General features: G+C 44.1%; 1 protein-coding gene across 33 annotated transcripts in view; it reads right to left on the bottom strand.

Annotated features, from left to right (window-relative positions):
- TCF7L2 (transcription factor 7 like 2) overlaps window positions 1–21,527 on the bottom strand; it is a 194,524-nt gene that overhangs the window by 107,320 nt on the left and 65,677 nt on the right. For all 33 annotated transcript variants that reach the window (XM_046653550.1, XM_046653542.1, XM_046653548.1 and 30 more), the window contains one exon: window positions 11,463–11,564. In XM_046653550.1, the coding sequence (XP_046509506.1) occupies window positions 11,463–11,564 (102 nt within the window). The remainder of the gene's footprint in view (window positions 1–11,462; window positions 11,565–21,527) is intronic.

The following is a 21,527-nucleotide window of genomic DNA, read 5'->3' as shown; positions in this document are numbered from 1 at the left end:
CCTTGTGAGAGAAACAGGCAGCTTGCACCCTCGGAGCAGGAAGAACAAGAGGCCTCTGCCCCACTGCACTTGGACACATGGTGACCCCATCTCATTCAAGCCTATTAAACAGCCTGGGTGATGCACTTAATCACTGGCCGGATCCACCCACCCTGCAGGCGCTGGCTGGAAAACAGATTGCATCACGCTGTCCAGAGTTCTTCACAAGCTTCTCATTGCAGACAGGCTACGGCTAAACAGGCCTCATGCTTTCAGGGAAGGGCAGGGCTCAGATGCGGCAGTCAGGAGGCATCTGGGTCCCTCTGGGGGTATAACCAAGACATTTGCCACATCCTGCTGCACTAGCAAAGGGCTGACGAATGGGGGCTCACTCAGACCACGTGCTTGCCCCATGGCCCCTCTCTCCTCCACCCAACACAAAACTCTGAGTGTGGCCAGTGCCTGTGCCCAATCGACCTTTATGCTCTCCATTCCTGACCCTGGAATCTAAAACTCCCACCTTTCAATCAGGTGACAGAGCTACATGCCTGTTCATAGCTGCTCTGGGTCTCTTTCAAAAGATAAATCTATACTCCAGATTTTCAGTAGAGGTGTGCGATATGATCTAAGGATTTTTTTTTTTCTTTCTTTCCTTTTTTTTTTTTTGAGGAAGATTAGCCCTGAGCTAACTGCTGCCAATCCTCTTTTCACTCAGGAAGCCTGGCCCTGAGCTAACATCCGTGCCCATATTCCACTACTTTATATGTGGGACGCCTACCACAGCATGGCGTGCCAAGCGGCACCATGTCCGCACCCGGGATCCGAACCCGCAAACCTTGGGCCACTAAGAAGTGGAACGTGCGCACTTACCCGCTGCGCCACCGGGCTGGCCCCTGATCTAAGCATTTAAAAGCCCATCTCAAGTATGGGAATGAAGTGCAGGGACCACGCATGGAAGATAGGAAGTTACAGGGGTGGGAAGCAAGGAGACCAGCGCAGACACTCTGGCAACATCCAAATGAGAGATGATGGTACACTGGACCCCAGGAGTAACGGCAGAGGTGGTAAAAGTGGTCAAATTCCACAAACATTGTGAAGGCAGAGCTAATATGATATGCGGATGGACTATGAGCCCACAGGATACGTCGATGGATTGAAGGTGGGTGTGAGAGAAAAGGACGAGTCGATGATGGACTCCAAGCTTTGGAGCTTACGCAACTGGTGAATGTTGTTGGTCTCTACTGCGATGTGGAACCCTGGGAGTAACAGGTTTGGTGATGGGGAGAGGGTGGAGATAAAGAGTTTGATTCTGGATACGCTAATTTTCCCATATCTATTTGGCATGCGAATGGAGGCTGAATCTGGCACTCAGGGGAGAGCAGGTGGCTGGAGGAAGGATCTGCACACTTTTCTAAACATGGCCATTCCTGCCCCTGGAATCCTGGGCAACCAGCAGACTCACTAGATTTTCCTTATATGCAAAATGGAGATGATAAACTTTCCCAGCCAGAGCAGTCTAGGGTAGCTCCCTCCTTAATCCCAAGGAACAATGCTGAAATCCAAGTGTTTTCTCCCTCTGTATTAAAAGAGATGAAAATCTGACCTGCACACCATTAACAAGCCAATCATGGAATCACTTCATATACCCTACAATATCATTGTTGAAATTACATGTTTCCCATAATAAATAATCAAGTCCTGGATTTCCCAATTGGGCCCTCTCTTAAAAAGGTCAGAGACCCCCATGCCAGGATTCATAGGGAACGGCCTGTTTAGGCCAAGATGGAAAGAGATAGAAACCCTACAACCTGACCCTCTGGAGCTTCTGTGTTAACCACGTTCCACATAAATGCTGCCGTGGCGATTAGACACGCTCCGCGGTGAGCTGGAATGTATAAGGGTGGATTATCCAGTTACTGGCAAGCCATGCACAATGTCATAACTCAAAATTATGTTTCTCCAAAACATGCTACCACATCAGGTAGAAAGCGGACATGTAGACAAGCTCTTCTGCTAACCAGGATAATCCTGAACACTCTTAAGGTAACAATAAAATCACACTCAATCCAGACTAAATCAACTCCAGTCCCTCACCAGAAATTGGCTCTCTGCTTCATTAACAAAGCACCACAGTAGGAGGGGAGAAAGCCACATGGAAAGAAAAAAACATAGGGTTTCTTGGCTTCAAGAAACTTACAGTCTGGCTGGAGAAACAAGCCTCATGCATAGAATTAATCAGCAAGGGAAGAAATGACAAGCAGGGGAGGATGGGTGCCAAATGAACACTTTTGTTTTATTTACTGGAAAGATAAACATAGGCAAAACCATGAGTTGAGCTCTAAGTAGATCCATGTTAATTTAAAACAGGCTCCCACGCTTGGTAAAGAGAGCAGGTGCTTGAAACTGAAACAACTTCCCAAAGTATGTTCCAATCTTGACCCTGAGGATGCTGCGAAGAGCTCCACAGTCAAGCACGCATTAGGAACCCCTCCTTAGGAAAGGTCTGGAGCACTGGGAGGAATCAAGATCCTGCCCTCAAGAAACTAATTGACTTTGCATAACCCAGTGCTTCCCTAAACCTATTTTAGGAGGGAACCCTTTTTCCAGTAACCTTATTAACACTGGGTGAGACAAATGTCAGGAAACGCTCCCCAGAGCTGCCAAAGCCTTTTCCCCCATGCACAACAGGACACAGCACTGAGAAACGGTCACGGCTGTGTGAGGCCACCAGCCTTCCCAGCATGTACCGTGGGCTGATCTTAAACACAGCAACAAATGGCATCTTTGAAAAGTAGGTATATTTTCGCAGAAATACAATGCGGGGTCATATTCACACACAGCATCAAATAAGTATCTTTGCTCAATAATATGCCATGACAAGAGAGACACTAAAACTTAAAAACTCTACAATTATTTGAGGTTATAAAAGCATACTACAAGAACTCTAAAACTCCCCTAAATGTGCCACATATATATTCGGGGTATTATTTTAAGAGGTATGCTGTGAGTTATCTAAAATGGAACGTCTGTAATTCTGTAAAACCACAATACCATCAGCTGACTTTCAAACCTACTAACTGTTTAAGAAACAGTCATTTATTTGGAAGGTGAAAAGCCCTGCGAGGGTTGATGTGATGTGGATGGGCTGGTCGTGTCTCTTGTCTGGAACGAGGTGGAGTGAGGCACATCTTTCCAGGGAAGCCTGAACTTTTTCTTTTGTTAAATTCCCAGAAACATGAAAATCATTCCAATCACGGTGAGTGTAACACTCTCACACACTGCTGACAGTTCTAAAAGTTGAGACCGTTCAGGAAAATAATTTGTGGCTATGTATCAAGAAATTTTTTTAAAGGTTGTTCTCATTTACTTTCCCTCCTAGGAATCCATCCTAAGAAAATAATAAAGGGGGGAGGGGGCCCAGGGATTAGGCACAAAGATGTTCTTCATGGGATTATTTAGAATCGTAGAAACAAAAGGAGAGACGCCGACAATATGGCACTGATTAAGCAAATTGGGGTATAATCATATTATGGGCTGTTATGTGGTCATTAAAAATCCTGAAGAATTTTAACGGCACGGGGAAGTGCTTATTCACTACAGCAATTTTCATTTTAAATAAATACAAGGCTGGAAATATTGAGTGCTACCAGGAGCTCGAGAATGTTAAAAATATAAATATTAATACACTCAGAGGAAAAAGTCTAGAAGGAAATAGACCAAATATATCAAGTTACTCACAATGTAATCTCTGAGTGGTAAGATTATGGGCTATTTTTCAAAGTGTCTACAATGAACGTAAATTTTATGAATGAGGAGAGCTACGTTAAAAAATTAATTTCACTTACTTTAGAGGTAGGATTTATCAATCGAAAATTAGCAATTCCCATCCTTAAATAGTTTAACATCAGTCACTGAAGTTGTGAATTACGAGTGAGGCTAATCTTGAAGAGAGGACTTGGCGATGAGGGGAGGATGTACGATAGCTACCTTGAAATTTTCAAGATAAGTAACTGGACGCATGAGAAGAACTGAACAACAAAACACAAATCAAGGAGTGAGCATTTCAAGGAGAGAGATTTCAGCTCAGTGAAAAGGCAGAACTTTCTTAAGAGCCCGTATGGTACCAACAGGAAATGGTCTGCATCAGGAGACAGATGCCCCGTTTCTGTGTTCAAGAATCGTATGGACCACAGATGATTTCCAACAATGAGTAAAGGACAGAAGGGACATGACATGTGGACAGAGTGGGTGACATGACATGTGATTTAAAGGTTGTGAAACTTTCTGTGATTCTAATCTGAAAGGGATACGAGCGAGCTTACACAATCCTTCTTTGTAGAATACTTTCCATCATCATGGTGGTCAGCTGCCACACCATGATCCCAAACCTCAAGAACTTCAGAATTCCTCACCATGAGAAGGTGAGACGGAAGCTTGCACTTTGAACCATACACTCCATCCATCATGGCCCGATGTACATCCTGGGGCTTACTCCACTCTCTCTCTTCAAAGCACTACTGATCCCATCTACCACTTCTTCCCTGAAAAAAGACAACCTGGTTCTCAGTATGAGATACTCATAGCTCTCCTAATAAATGTAACATTTTTTTAGTGCTCACAGGCTTGCTTTCTATCCTTAGACAAAACATACACCCTTACCGTGGTTCTGTCTGAGAAATGGGAAAGTTCTGACTCAGCCGCTGCTAGGAAACACATGCCAAGTATTCTAGAAAGTCTGGCTGAGTCATAGATAAATGGGTTTAAAAAAAACAACAAGGAGAAAGTGTATATGCAGTGGAGGGAGTGGAGACAGTGCACAGGGAAAAGCTTTTAGGAAATCAGGAGTTCACACCCTCACATCACGCAAAGGTCACTGCCCCGGTAGAGAAGGCCTCTTTTGCCACAATGTGTCAGTGAGTTCTCTGCAGTAGCCACGTCCAGAAACTAAATCCCTAGCCATCCTCATGTCCCACTCCAGTGAAGCCAGGAGGTCCCCTTGAGCCACGCCCACCCCGTCCAGCTGGGGCTCGGGGCTCCTCCTGGCGCTCCCCGTGGCAGCCCTCAGCACACCACAGTGTAACCATTTACTTATCTCTTCCCCAGCTGAGGCTAAGACAATGGTGTGCTCTGGGACCAGGCTGCCTTGTTTCACACCTTGAGTCCTACAGTTGGGCAAAAACCTGTGATGAGTTCCTCCTCTGTAGATTAGGGATAATAAAACATCTAGAACAATGCCTGGCACATACAAAGTGCTACAGGCTTCTTTGCGTAACTGTTATTATTGTTCATCATTGACTCCACTTTCTCTCGACGTCTGGAATACCTTTTTCCACACGGTAAGCAATCACTAAGTATTTGTGGGATCAATGAATGTAAATTGATTGAATCCACTGTGAACACAAGACCAAGAGGAAGACCAATTAAAGCTACTTCTCTAAATTTTAGGGAAGGAAAGGGAGAATTTTCTATCCTTCCCTAAATAATATACTCTAAATAAATGGGAATTTAATAGATAATCAACATTAGTCTTAAGAAGCCAATTAAAAATTTGGCTTGTTCCCATTTCATACTGCCATGCTCCTGGGGGGGAGGGGAGGTCATGAAACCTAGCATCTTAATCTCTCTAAAAAGACAACTGTTGAACTAAACAGACATTTTTCCAAAGAAGTTACATGGAAAGGAGCTCAACATCACTAATCATCAGGGAATGCAAATCAAAACCACACTAAGATATCACCTCACACCTGTTAGAATGGCTGTCATCAGAAAGACAAGAGATAAGTGTTGCCAAGGGTGTGGAGAAAAGGGAACCCTTGTACACCGCTGCTGGGAATGTAAATTGGTGCAGCAACCAAGGAAAACAGTACAGAGGTTTCTCAAAGAATTAAAAATACAACTACCATATGATCCAACAGTCCTACTTCTGGGTAGATATCCAAAGGAAATGAAAAGAGGATCTCGAAGAGACATCTGCACTCCCACGTTCACTGAGGCATTATTCACAATAATCAAGACATGGAAACAACCTAAGTGTCCATAAACAGATGAATGGACAAACAAAATGTGGTATATGTATACAATGGAATATTATTCAGCCATGAGAAGGAAGAAAATCCTGCCATTTGTGACAACATGGATGGCCCTTGAGGGCATTAAGCTAAGTGAAATAAGTCAGACAGAGAAAGACAAATACTATATGATATCACTTATATGTGGAATCTAAAAAAGCTGAACTCCCAGGAACAGAGTAAAGTGGTGGTTCCCAGGGACTGGGTGGGTGAGGGAAATGAGGAGATGATGATCACAGGGTACAAACTTCCAGTTAGAAAATGAGTATGTTCTGGGGACCTTATGTCCAGCACAGTGATTATAATTAACAATACTGTATTACAGTATATCTTAGTAAAGCTAGAATGAAAAAATCAATCAATAAAGAAAATAAAAACAACCCCTTTACCCCAAACCTGCTCCTCCTCCAATATTCCCCATTCAGTAAATGGGAACTCCATCGACCTACCTTTGACTCTCCTGTCTCCCTCAGGGCCAAAATCTAGTCCATCAGCAAGTTCTACTGATGCTCCCTCCAAATCTGTCCACTTTAACCATCGCCACTGCCAGCAGCTGAACACAAGCCAAACCCCTCAATGACGTCCCACAGTAGTTAGGATTAAACGTCAACCTTGACCACATCCTACCCAGGCCACTCTCCCTGTGCCCTTGCGACCCGCGGCCATCATAGCTGGCTTTCTGAGTCTCTCACAGCCAAGCTTTTTGTCCCCTGTTAGGACCTTTAAACACGTGTTTTTCCTTCTGCCTGGAAGGTTCTCCCATTTTCTACCCCTTCTCCCATACCTTCCTCTGGCCAACTCCAATCTGTCCTTCGAATCTCATGTTAAATGTCATTTCCCCAGAGGGCCATCCGGCCTATAATCGTCACCAATTTCTCAGTGGAAATCCCATGTCCCTGGTCATACCTCACGGGCCCCGTACTCTTCATGGCACCTGGCACAATGCCCACCCCCCATGGGTAGGGACTGCAATGGTTTGCTGAGCCTCAGCATCTAGCACACAGCCTCCTAGCCCAGACCAACAGCCAATAAGCATCTGGCAGAAGAGGGGAAAATACAACCTAAGTCTAATAACCCATCAAAACATCTGCATGTATTGAATAACCAAGAGGATGCTCTCAAATTAGTTTCTTGTTATTAACTGTGACTAGGTCCCTCCCCATTCCCCTGAACTCCTCAGAAACAAAAAACGAAAGGTTCACCTGCCCTCTGAGCTTACCTGAAAATGCTCAACGCAGACAGCAGAGACCCTGTCTGAAGTCCTACCACCATGTTACACTTTCTAAGAGTTTTCTGCTTTAGCAGTAACAACAACAAAAAGTACAACCATCACAATCTGGCAGGCTTTGCTCCTCAGGATTCAGACAACTTTCTCATCCCACACCTCGATGCTCATTACACAACAAAACACATAAGACCAAGAACTGCTAGAAATCCACCCCAAGGTAAAATTCCACATCGACTTCAAAAGGAAACCTCCAAGACAAAATGGTAGGAATTTCTGAAGCCATTCACTGTTTTGTAAGATATTCGCTATACTGAAATACAACCATTTTTGGTACAGAATCTTTTTTCGCTGGGTACAAAGGAAGTTAAATGAAAGTCTTTGTATAGCAAAGACACTGGGGGTGGAGTCCAGGGAAGGGCTCCTCACCACACAGCTTACTGGCTGCTGGAGGCGGGTCAGCCAAGACTCAAACACCACCACCACTTAGCACAACTTAGCTGCTTGGCACTTATTTTGGAAGAGGGGAAAAAAAAAGAGCAAAGAATTAAAAATATCAATTTAAAAACACCACAGAGAAGGAAACAGGAGCTACTCATGTGAATTCGAAAATAGAACTGGGGAGGCTCTGCGGGGAGGAGAAGAAACTGGAACTTAGGACTCCTAAGAGGTCGATGAATTTCTGGGGGTGTGGGGAGGGAAAACGGGGGAGCGGGAAGGTGGAGAAGAGGGAGGTAGAGAGATGGATTTGTTATATAAATTCCTATTTTTCTGGCCAACCAAAAAAAATCAAGATACCATCCTTGGGGAATAATTTCCTCTCTCTTCTGAACAGATTAGGAGCCACTGGACTATAACAAACAAGATGCTCTATCAGTTTCAGGAACTAAAATTTCTGGGGCTTGCTTCTTAATTTAAATATTATTTGATCAAGTGAACTCCAGTGCTAAGAACATTTACTCTCCACACCCATTTTTTATAATATGGTAACCCGTATACCACATGAAAAAAATCCAACCAGATTAAAATATTATGGCAAAATGGTTTAAATCCCCATCTGAACATTCTGCCCCAAATGGGTCCCAGGGTAAGTTATTTTCTTAGCAACCTGTGATAGTTAGAGTCTTTAATGATTACTAACAAACACTGAACACTTCTCCAGTTTCAAAAGAAAACATCAGAAATAATTTTGAAATAGCTTGGCCAAGATATTACAATAAATCCAAATTTCGGAGAAATTAGGAAGCAATCCTTAGACAACTGTTTTGAAACATGTCTGATGAAACGCTGTGATGTGACAACTTTTGATTTAAAAGAACGAAAAACAAAATGTGAGGAAGAGTCCAGTGTCTGGAAAGAAGTCAGCCATTCATCAGCGAACCTGAACATGAACCAGACTCTTCTGGTCGATGCTGAGCTACACAAAGACCCAAACAGTACATCAGCCATAATCCAGAAGGCTCCCTTTATAAATACAGACACACTGTACCTGCCAAGCAGGTTTTGGTCAACACATTGCCCCATGTCCAGTGAAAAAGTGATCATAAACATGTAGTTCCAACATGTATGACTCCTCGATCCCAAAAACTGTTAGAGTCAACAATCTCCAGCCTATCTTCCACCCTGCTTTCCCGTCTCCCTCTACTAACACCCCCACACACACTCAACATCCCCCTCCTCACCCATGAGTGTCAGCGAAGATTGCGGAAATGCATGATTATAGGGCTGACTCATGTAACCAAAGACACCATTCAGCTGCCACAAGCATTAAGTATTTCACAAATTTGGTTTCCTTTTGCCCAAGCTTATGGCTTTTCTCCTCTCTCCAGCTCCCAGAGCCCGCCCTCCAACACCAACCCATAACCTCTGTGCAATGGCCATTCCCTGGGTCCCCAGAAGCAAGGCAGAAAGCACAGGAGATCGTATTACAGCTGCTGGCTGTGGCTCCTATGGACAAGGGTCTCCATCTAAAGGGTGGTGCATGCTCCGAAGTGGTTGCTATGGTAAACATGGCTTCTAATAAAGAGCAGAGGAAAAAGGGAGTCCCCTTGCTGTTCCCCTCGCCAAGATCCACATTCGCTCTGGAAAATATGTTTTCCCAACTCCTTGGATTGTTAATTTCTACACGTGAAAATAAGGTGCTTGGGGCCTCAGTTACAGCAACTGTTCTTAAGGGATTTGGAGGGGCAGGGGAAGGAGGGAAGGAGAGCAATGACTACCTCTCTGGACAAGTCCTCACTCTCGCGTGGGAGTAACAGGACAGACCCGTGGACCTCCACCATGCCACACCCGTGAGGGGCTGTGTCCAATCTGAACCACTTCTAGAACTTGAATCTTCTCTCCACACTTAAAGAGAGAAAAAGCCTCCAAGGGATTTTAAAGATAACATCCTTTCTCTGTAGCTAAAAAAAATGTGGGCAAGTCCTGCCAAGCATTTCCAAAAGCAGAGAAATAAATTTCCAAGCCTAGACCCACACTGGGAAATTGAAGGAGGCCAGAAAAGTGAAACCGACAGGCTTCCTCATTTTACTCTCTAGGACTCTGTAACCATCACACTTTTTAAAAATCTTTGTGAACTGTTAAAATATTTTTATACACGGCATCACTTTTTTCAGAGAAACTACATCAGAACCCCAAGCCGACAAGTTCTTGACACCTATGACACTGGCCCTGATGATGACCTGATTTATAAGTAAGCAAAACAGAACCAGCCACAGAAAGTTACTTTCTACTCCCTTAGGAGAGAACACTCCATGAGGCCCCGGAAAGGGAGCAGAGAACTGGGTCCAGCCCTTGCTCTGGCCACTAACTCAGTGTGTGACATTGGGCAATTCACTTAAGGCATCTCTGGGTCTGTTTCCTTTTCTGAGAGCAGGTTGAGCCTCCCTGGTCTAAGATCACGTCCAGCCCTGAAATCTTGGCAATAGAAGAGCATGTGTAATTCTGAACATCCATTTTATTGTGGGGTTGGAGGAAGAAGGAAGCTTCTGGAACATGTCAACCTTCTCTCCACATGCCTCGTTTATAACATGAGAATTCGTGAGACATTTTCCCAAATGATGACTCAAGATGTGGTTTTACGGAAATAAATTATTTTGTGATATACACACACACATACATATATGTATTTAATATTCATATAAGAGAGGCATAATTCATAAAATTATACTCAATTATAGAAATCTACAAAATAAGGAGGCAGTGAGCCTGAAATTTGACACAGTGCATCCTAAGATTTTTCTCCTTAAGAAAATTATTTTGCCGTTTTTAGAAATTACAAGTAACACAGAGGGCAAAATATATTAATGGATAACATTTTGTGATACTTAAATAAAAAATACATGAATTATTTCATGCTTTGCATAATTCTACCTGTCATGGATTTGCTATAAAAATATGTCTTGCATTAATTATTTCCAAAGTACGAAGTCCAGCTCATCATATAAATACACAGAAGAGAATATTTAAGGCTGAGCTATCTTCTCAAGAGGTTAATTTATCAATTCCACTTTCAGAGCCTACAAAATCCTAAGAAAATGCATTAAAAATATATGTAGACACACACTTTGTGCTGTAGTCTCTTAGTACTACAAATGTTACCTATATTAAACCCACACACTGGCAAAGCCAGGGACGTACCGATTAAATGTCATTTAAACCTTTCCAAGTTCATTTCTGCTCTAGGTGTCCAATCCATCAGCCCAGATGAAGTTTTTCTGATATTAGTGTAGAATGTTTACTTTCCAACAATTTAAGATAAGGGGCCGGGGGATTGGAAAGTCTCAAATCCAGGGCTTTCCTTTGGAGTTTTCTACTTCCCCCCTCTGCAAATCACCTCCTGTAAATGCCTTTTTCAGAAAAGGTTTGGGGCATTGTATTTTTTTAATGGCTTTGATACCATTTCCAGTCTTCCCAATACTGTCGTGCCCTATTAACTGGAGCCCACAAAGCTAGATTCTAGCCCAATACTAGGAGAAAAGGATGGTGGGGAAATTTCCAGGTAGGTAACAATCGCTAAGGTCCAACAGCAGAATACAGGTACCTTCTAGATATAAACCATATCCAAGAATGTGCCAAAAAAATATTTTTAAAGAAAGAAAAACTGGTAAACAAGGCCTGTTATCAACCAAAGAGCATCTTCTTCACCTCCCCCTAGTAAAGGAAGCGATCGCCTTTGTAAGGCCACTTACGACAATGTGCGCTGGTGACGGAGAGCGCGCATCCTTGAGGGCTTGTCTGCTCTGGAGGGTCCCCGCCTGGACATCAAGCAGTGGCCATTTCATCTGGAGATACTGGAGGGAGAAAACAAAACAAACATGGACAATGAATTTGGCAAAGAAATGCAAAACAGCTACTCCAAGAGTCAGCTTTTCATACATGACACATGGATCAGAAACTGAAAAACTTAAAGGCATACAAATAACAACAATAAAAAAAAAAGGTAACTTCAACAACAATAGAAAAATCATGCAATACCAACAGGTTCTTCCTTAGAGTTCATGTTCAATAGGTACATGTATAGGACATCAATATTATTAGCAAATAACATTGCATTCAAACTACAGGGCGGCTTCAGACAAAACGACTTCATTATTACGACCTCGTTTAGAGGGCAGCGGGGGAGGGAAGAGGGGAGGGGACACAGAGCTTTTCTCAAGGAAGAAAGCAAATGGGACTCTCAAGCGAGAGGTGTCCTAGGACACCATCAATTCTGAATCTGCTCTTTCAGCAACCTTCATGCTAAAACGCCACCATCCTTCGCTTTAAAGAAAGCTGAGTATGTATGTGCAACCGTGCTTGAGGAGAAATCACGAGTGAGGTGAAGACGGAATTCCTCATCCGACAGAAAAGCTTATAAAACAAAAATATTTCTTGGTAAACGATGCACAAACAGGGTACAATGCAATTTAGACACTCATCTCAAAAGGCTGGAGAAATATACAGAGGTTTGCCGCAGAGAGAAAAATAAAGGTATACGCCAATTAGGTCTATCTCTGCCCTCTCTGAGGTGAAAAATAAATACACGGCACGAGGGAAAAGGAGCGACTTCTGTCAAAAGGGATATACTGGCGTTCAGAGGGACCTGAGCGATCAGCTGACCCAACTCCCCACTGCGCGGATACGGGAACCCGAGGAGAGGCGGCCTGTCCAGTCACAGAGGTATTCAGCAAATGTATAAGCAACTCTCAGGCCTTTGACTTTAGTTGGTCACATTACCCGAGTTTCGTGCAGGAAACCTTCAGACAACCAAACAAAACTTAGACACAATGGCCCTTTGTACCTCTGAAGGCCAACTGATAAATGCATCAGTTAATGCTTGGAGAGTATATAAGGAGCCATCTTAATCTTCCCAGAGACCCAAAGCAAAATAAATAGCTAGTTCAATATTAATTCAACAGAAAATTTTTACTAGATGAACACTGATTAAAGCTTGCTTTGTGCCAACCTTCTTGCAAAGTATTATGGAGAGAAAAGATGCCTGCCCTCAGGGAGCTTCTGCTCATGTGAGGGAGCCAAATCCCACACAAATAAGTCAAGAGAGAATGTGGCAAGGCTGTGACAGAGCTCGGGAAATCGTGCCCATGGAATGCCAAGAGAGAAGACAGCATTTCTGAGAAAAAAAGACCAGGAGAGGCTGCACAGAGGTCTTGCAAAGTCAGAAAGATTTCAACAGAAAGAAAAAGGACAGCAAAGGGCAATCCAGAAAGGAGAAAGGGTTTGCTCCCATTCCACGTGAAATAGAAGGGCCAATGCCATCCACAAGCTCTTCTACTGGTTCCTCAAAGAAATAACTGTTCCAGTGAATTAAAACCAAACTTGGTTATACACGAAGCTGGAAGACCCTAGCCCACGAGCACAATCATTTTCCCATCCTGGATTATACAAGGTTGGAGCAACTTCTACCACTTCAGAGCTTTTACCTAGAAGCCTCCTGTGTTGAGGAAACCTGGCTATTGTTCTGCTGCCTTGCCACAATTTGCTTCGATGGACCTCTAGTTTTTCATCTGTAAACTGAAGGAGTTGCCCTACCTGTGACAGGGGTGGGTGAGGGGCTGCCCCAAGCACCAAAGGACTTCTAGGATCTGGGCCCCCAGACAGGAAATTCCAACAGGCACCCCTCAGTCACCCTTATAATCAAACCATTTCCAAATAGCTTCTTTGGGGCAGTATCATCCCAAGTTGAGCCACTAAACTAAATGTTTCCATGGTCTCCCTCAGCCTTATAACCCAAGCCAGTAGGCCATGGGAATCTGTCCTGCCCTGTCTCACCCCGCCTTCTTCCCATTCTCACTTGCCACATAAATATATGGGCCTCATTGGTCAAAACCACTCAATAGAGTCATTTCCTTGAGGCCAACCAAAATGGACACCTGCCAACACTCACCTCTCCGTCTCAAAAAAACCTGTGAAGAAAAATGCCAAGCTCGCCATATACCTACATCTCATTCTACCCTCAGTGGGGAGAGTGAGATTAATGAACAAGTTTTCATCTCTGGCCATCTGTAAAACTGATTTGATTGCATCCAAAGAGAAGCTCCATAGAATTAGGAAATTTAGGCTTCGTTTAAGGTGACAGGTCTGCCCTGAGGACCCCACCCAAGAACTGTCATACCCAGAATGCAATATTAATGCAGACTTATAATTCTTACTTTACATAAAAGCTTCATTGTGTGCCACATCCAACCTCCACAGGCTACCTGCGCCACATATTTTTATGAGCCTACATTTCAGCGCTCCAAGCCTACAATACACATAATTTTCAATTATGTTAGGGCAGCCCAGGATCACTGCCTATATAACATTACTGGTTGGAGGAAATGAGACTCGGCCCCACTGCCCAGAGAGAGCTAACCAAATCCAGATGGTGAAGGAAGACAGCCCCGGTCCTGCCGACTGGCAGGGACTCCATGGTGACAGCCCAACCTCTCCATCCCAATGCAACTTGATCCCACAGAATGGCTGGGTCTCTGCAAATCCGTGCCCCTCCCATGGATCTTAACTGGCATTCAGGCTGACGAGGTTCCTTTCGGAGAAATAAGTATTGTGTCAGGATTTTTTAAAGGAAGTTATTAACCTCCTCCAAAAGTGATGGGTTTCCCAGGTCCCTTCATCTTCTACAATTGGTCCTTATTAATAGGGAAAATAAATAAATAAAGTGAAGAAAAAGGAAATTAGGTACTATTATAGCCTAGAGGAAAATCTTTTCCTTCCTGGAGACATTAAGCAGCAGGAAATTCTATTCTGTTGGGTCCTAAAGGAAGACCTGAAGGAAGAGGCATCTCGGATGTACGAAAGGGCTGGAACACCACGCCACATTTTCCCAACAGTTCAACTTTGGTTTTATATCCTTTTGGGGAAGAAAAAAAAGTTCCCACCATCTCACTATAAAAACAACACTGGGCTCCAGCTCTCTTCCTTTTAGGCTGTTCAACGTGGAAATTATGAATTGCCTACAAAAACATTAAACTTTTCAACAAACTGCAATCAAATGGGGCTGTGGGAATTCCTGCATTGAAAACTGTTGAAATGGAGTCTGCCTGACTTTCATTTGAGGGGGGAGGCCATCTTGGCTTAAGCGTTTCATCCTTTGTTTAATAATAATGTTCTGCTCATGGCCCATTAGGGTTTTTCCCAAAATCATATTTTATGATATGTCTTAGGGAGCTTAAGTTAAGCTTTGGACCTGTGGGCAAAGTCTTGAAATATATACACCACCAATGGCCTGAGTGGAATCAAGGCGGTTTAAAAGCCTGTTAAATTGTCAGTAAAAAAGAGGTACATATCTCTGATTTCTCCTCCTCCGCCTCCCCCATCTTCCAAGACAGAAGGCCCCTCCGAGATCTATGTTCATAGCAAGGGGCAGCTACTCAAGTATGCCAGAAAGAACCTGCTCGCACACAGGTATCCCCATCACGTGAATCCAGCTTCAGGAAGGAGAGGAGGGGCTGCTCAGAGAACCTGCCACCTTAGGGCTGCTGAGGTCTTTGTACAAATTTATTATCTAAACAAACAGGACAACTCAAAGGACAATGATGATGACGATGACGAAGTTGCCAGGAAACTCCCACATCCTTGATAAAACACCAACACGGCTTCACGGCACTTCCTTTCATTCACTCCATCCCAGATGGATGGGCAAGTGGAGTCCCTTTATTTGCTTAGGGCAGGGCTGGCAAACTGCTTTTGTAAAGGACCAGATAGTAAACGTCTTAGCCTTTGCGACCCATACCATATCGGTCCTAACTACTCAACCCCGCCATTGTAACACAGGAGAAGCCATAGGCAATACGTGTATGTATTATGTCATGGATATGTTCCAATAAAACTTTATTTACAGATATTGAAACGTGAATTTCAAATGACTTCCCTGTGTCAGGAAATATTACTCTTCTCTTTATTTGTTTCAACCATTTAAAAATAATAAAAACCATTCTTAGCTCACGGGCCATAAAAAACCAGCTGGCAGGCCAGATCTGGTCCGTGGGCCATAGTCTGCCATCCCTGGCTTGGGGAATGAAGATCATGTCAGAAAGGATACTGTCCTTCACGGGGCCTTAAATCCACACAGCCAAACACGATCACACAAGGAAAGCATGTTCGGTGACCCAAAAGCAATGTTTCAAAGGGAATCGTCACTGGCAGACTCAAGTTGTGGGGGAAAGGCTTGGCTAACAACCTTGAGCTCGCCGGCTCTGACTCTCAGTCACGAGGGCTGACCACCAGACCACAATCTCACCGAAATAACTCTCTCTCCTTTCCAGAATGGAAGGCTGAAAACGCCTGAGCAATTCTGACTGGGAAAGCTTCACGTGTTCAGAAGTTCTCACCCACTTCCCAGGGGACTCTGGCAACATGTCATGTGTCATCCAATCGCCACAAAAGAGCACCACACAGAAATTCCTCGGGTCCTGGGTGATATGCCCCGGGTGCTTTGGGATCACCTTCTTAGGTGCAGAAGCTCCTCTCTCCAGAGATTTTCAATGTGTACAACTTTCACATATCCACAAAGCTGGAACGAAGTCCACATTGGGCCAACTCTGTTCGCCACCAACAGATGGCATTAGCCAGGGGCTCAGGCAAAATGCAGAGGTCAGGGTGGGAAGAAGGACACAGTGGGGCCTGAGGAGACTGCTCAAAGGAAATGAAACCAGCTTCTCCTGAAACACTAGGTCCAGAGAAAGCCTCTCACACACAAAAGGGCTGATTTCAAAATTTTTGAAGGCCTTGCTCCCCTTCCCTGCCCGCTAAACATACGTCCTTTGCCAAAGTACGAAAAGAACAACAACAAAAACAGCCTTTTCAAGCTAAGCTCCTTCTCTGTGGGGGTGCTTTTTCCTAGGAAAATTCATTTGACAAGAATTCAAGCTAATTGGAAACCATCCTCATGGTAGACTTCGACTGCTGACGCTTCCTAACTCAGCAGTGCCAGAGAAGTGCACATGTTGTGTTTGTTATAAAATGGAAAGTCAAGACTCTGCCTAAGCACCCAGACCTGAGAGCACCGCCAGCCACAGGCTATCAGGGGTCCAAATTCATTCATCCTTCCTCCCCTGCAAGGGGACTGGCTCCCACCCTCCCCACGCAGCCTCATCGTGAGCCATGCCAACTCTACTACAGATGTGCAACAGAGAAAGGGTCAAACTATGACTATGATGTTCCTATCGCTGAACGTCACAAAGATAAGCCCACCAGATGCCACTCATCATAAGAGGAAAACAGAAAAACTTGGTGAGACAATAAGAAGCACAAACATCAGCACCAACAGCACACACACATTTCTTGAGGAGCTCATATGGAGAGGCACACCTGCAACACACATCCGCACACCCAGCTCTGTTAAAGAACAGGCTTGGCTGTCTCTGAACCGACTTCATTTCTCAGAAACGGAAGATGGAAAACTCAGCCCATCTTCTATAAATAAGTGATTTTGCCCTGGGGGTCAGGGAATCCCAATTTAACCAGACTGGCTGTGATTAATTTAATACTCTGTCTTACCCTCTGAATCACACAGGTACCAACAGGTTTACAAAAGTTAGCACTGAATCACATATAGCTAACAGTGAAACTATTTCAGAAGTCTTCAGAATCCTGTAGGATCCTCAGGGCCACCACTACAAAATCTCTTCCATCAATTATCCTGCAGATGCAGAAGGTATAGGAGATTAGGCTGCTTTGTCCTAGGTTAAGACATACTCCAGAAATTGCTTCTTTCGATAAATCCACAGACAGCCTAAGATGGAGGCTCTATTTAAAGAGTCTTTATCTGCTATAAAGTGAGACTGCATAGAAAAAGAAAATGCAGGAATGTGTGATTTCTGATTGGGATTTAACATAAGTGAGTATATACTACAGTCACCTAGGAAAAGGAAACCAAAGACCTCAGAAGGCTGGGTACACTCCAAACTTGGAGAAGGAATAAAGCCACAGAAAAAAATGCATTAAGATATTAACACTGACATTCTCTTTTTCTTTTTTAATAAAACCAAACATAGGAGGAACTTGAAAATGCTTTCCTTAAAGTCACTATCCCATTTCTCAACACGAGAGGAATATGGCGGAAAGGGGGAGGGCAGGCTATCAAGGCACCTGTGTAAGACAACAATTCAATAGTTTTATCCTGTGTCTCTGTGCGTCAGTCTTAAAATTTTTAAATGAAATCCTTAGAGTTACCCTTTTTCTTCCTAATCACAGTAACCTACAGGGTCCTATTAGTATTGCTTCACATTTAGAGAGAATTTTAGAGTTCGTAACCACATTCACAATTACCCTATGAAATAAATGGGCAGAAAGCTACAACCACCACTTTTCCAAGGAGGACACTAAGGCCAGGAGGGCAGCCCCGGCTTTTCTGAGGTCACTAGGCCAGCTGGCCATCTAGTACACGGGGCTCCAAACCACCCATGTGTTTCCACTTCATCCCGCCTTATATCACAACTCCCTCGACCTTCTCCAGTTTTCTTATCAACCGTCAGGCCTCCTTGCCTGATCTCCAGCCAGGATCAGTGTCTCAAAGGGCATGGCTAAGGGACGTCTCACAGTGTCCCCAAGGACTAAACAATCCTTCTCCATCTCTCTTCCCCCCTCCACCCCGGTCGCTGGGCAAACAAATTATTATCCTTCAAGGCTACCAGAAAATTATTTCCACCAGAGCTACAAAGCAAAACAAACAAATCCAATAACCAAAACTTGGGATTCACACTTTTTCCTCACCTCGCCAAGGGTTCCATACCCCTGTCCCTGGGATGTTTTTGCTTTTGCCAGGTCAGTGGTTTTGTAGGGAGGCTGTGGGATAGCTGCTCATGGAAGCACAAGTCGGAGAGCATTTCGCTGGGCCCTTCCTCTCGCACCCAGACGGGCCCCCTTAGGCTGGCGCCCAGGCCTGCCTTTCCCCCTCCCCAAAAAGAGCCTTAAAATTATGACTGTGTGCTCCTAGGAGCAGCGAAAGCCTACTTTCCAGGCCCGGCTCTGCCACTACCTGGGCAATCACTTCACTTCTTCACTGGGTAACTTCTTTCCCACTCTGGGCTAGGCCGATAGCAGGAAATTGGGGGATGTGACCTCAAAAATCCCCTTCTACTCTAACACAGGGACTCCTACAGCATTTACTAAGCATGTACTCCGCGTTCAGTGCGGACTAGACATTCTGAGGCCCAGAAAAGTCACCTACTGGAGAAGCCAAATAGAGTATGATTTCACTCGCGTGGAAGATAAAACAACAACAAAAACAAACACACACACAGATAAGGAGAACAGACTGCTGGTTACCAGAGGGGAAGGGGGTGGGGAAAGGGAGAAAGGGATAAAGGTAAAGGGAGATTTTTGTCTGGTGACAGAAGGCAACCAGATTCTTGTGTTGAACAAGTAGCCAAAATATGATGTATGTCTGAAATTTATATAATGTTATAAACCAAAGTTACCTCAATAAAAAATATATAAATAAATAATTTTTTAAAAGAAATCAGGATCTCGAAAAAGTATTAGGACTCCCATGTTCACTGCAGCACTATTCACAGTAGCCAAGATGTGGAAACAACAACATACATGAATATTCATCCATTGACAGTGAATACATAAAGGAAATGTGGTTATACATACAATGGAATATTATACAGCCTTTAAAAAGAAGGAAATTCTGTGATACGTGACAACATGGATGAACCTTGAGGACATGAAACTAACTGAAATAAGCCAGTCACAGAAAGGTAAATACTGCATGATTCCACTTATATGAGGTATCTAAAATAGGCAAACTCACAGAGATAGAGAGTAGAGCAGTAGTTGCCAGGGTTTGGGGGGAAGGAGGGAATGGGGAGCTCCTAATCAATGGGCACAAACTTTTGGTTAAACAAGAGGAATAAGTTCTAGAGATCTGCTGTACAAAATTGTACTTACAGTCAACAGTATTGGATTGTACACTTAAAAGTTTGTTAACAGATTAGATCCCATGTTAAGTGTTCTTGCCACAATGAAATTCTCAAAAAAGGAAAAGTCATCTAAGACCAGTCAATGGGACAATAAGCTAACGGATGGTACAGGAACTAGCACAGGAAGGTAACTAGAAACATTACAAAGAAAGATTTAATTTACCATAGTGACATGGTCCCACAGTTCCCAAACCTCACCGGTTTGTTGAGAGATCTTTCTCCCCACCCACTTCGGACCTGCTAAATCAAACCATCTGGGAGTGGGCCCAGGGGTCTGTATTTTTTTTTTCCCCAACGTGCCAGGTGACTCTGATGATCAGTCATTATGAACTCTGAGGGCCAGGGCGGTGTCAATACAGACTGCTGTATATTTGCAGGCTCCATATTACCTTCTCAAACGCTCTCTCAAACCTCTCAACTGATTGTCACTACCTCCTTTTTAGGTGGTCAAAGCAGATCATCTCCAAGCCTATTTTAAAAGAGAAGAAAAGAAAGCGAGGCAGAGAGAAATTAAGTGACCTCGTCACGCAGTTACTAGGGATTCTAACCAGAATGCAGAACTCCGGTATCTTCCAGCCAGAACTCTTAAAAACTCCCAAAAGAGACGGAGTAGAATGGGCAAGGCGTGCCCCTCCAGTGTAGGCCAAAAAGATGCACAGGGGCAAAAGATATGGTGCAGCCCCCACCCCAACACAGGGAGCCAGTGGGAAACCAGCCTCACAGACAGATCTCGCTCTGTCGTGACCAAGAGCAGGCCAGGACTAGCCATCTTGACGTCTTCAGGTAGCCACAAGACTGAGCTCTCCCACAAAGGGCTGTGGATTCCAAGGAGATGTCAGCCCTGCCATAAGCACCCAAGGCCCTGAGCCAGGGGTCAAAAGACATAAAGCCACTGGATGAAGGAGGAGCCCTTGCCCTCCTGTCTTGCTCAAACAGGTTGCCAGGTCTTCCGCCTCCAGACAGGGCAGCATAAGTTCGTTCTCCACGGCTTCCAGATGGTGACCTACAAACAAGGACCGCCTGCACGCCACTGGAGGACCCTCACAGTAAGAGACAGACCAGAGACGACCTACCTTGTGGTCACCACATTTTTTTATTACCACTTCTTATAAAAAAGGCCAAGCACAGTCCTGTTACTGGAATGTTTTAGTCACCGCCTGCTTCTCTACCAGCACGCTGCAGGGGATACAGGCTCCTGCAGACGAGCGAAGTAAGCTGGAAGACATGATGGCTTGGGGACCAGGTGTGGGCATCACTGGGAGCACGGTGAATAAGCAGCATACCGCGATAAGAACGTACCACGTATCAGGTGATGAATGGATAAAGAATATGTGGTACATCCTTACAATGGAATATTATTCAGCCATGAAAACAAAAGAATACTGACACATGGTACAACGTGGATGACCCTTGAAAACATTATGGTAACCTGAAGAAGGCAGACAAGCTGATGATTCCTTCTATATGAAACATCCAGAATAGGCAAATCCAGAGAGACAGAGAGTAAATTGGTAAATTAGGGTGCTGGGGGCAAGAGAGGATGAGGAGTGACTGCTAGTAAGTATACAAAGCTTCTTTTTGGGGTGATGAAAACGTTCTGGAAATAGTGACGATACCTGCACAACCTTGTGAATATACTAAGACCCACTTCACTGTATACCTTAAATGGGTAAATTTTACGGTATGTGAATTCTATCTCAATTTCAAAAATGAGTTACAGGAAAAAAAACAATGCACCATGATGCCCCATGATGGTTATCACATTCATTTCAGAGACAAAGGAGCGGAGGAAACACACACAGTCGGGGAACAAGGTGGGAAACAAGCAAC

This window comes from Equus quagga, chromosome 2 (assembly GCF_021613505.1).
Source record: "Equus quagga isolate Etosha38 chromosome 2, UCLA_HA_Equagga_1.0, whole genome shotgun sequence".
Taxonomy (NCBI): Eukaryota; Metazoa; Chordata; class Mammalia; order Perissodactyla; family Equidae; genus Equus; species Equus quagga.
The sequence above is the reverse complement of the archived record's forward strand: the minus strand, read 5'-3'. Positions and strand labels throughout refer to the sequence as shown.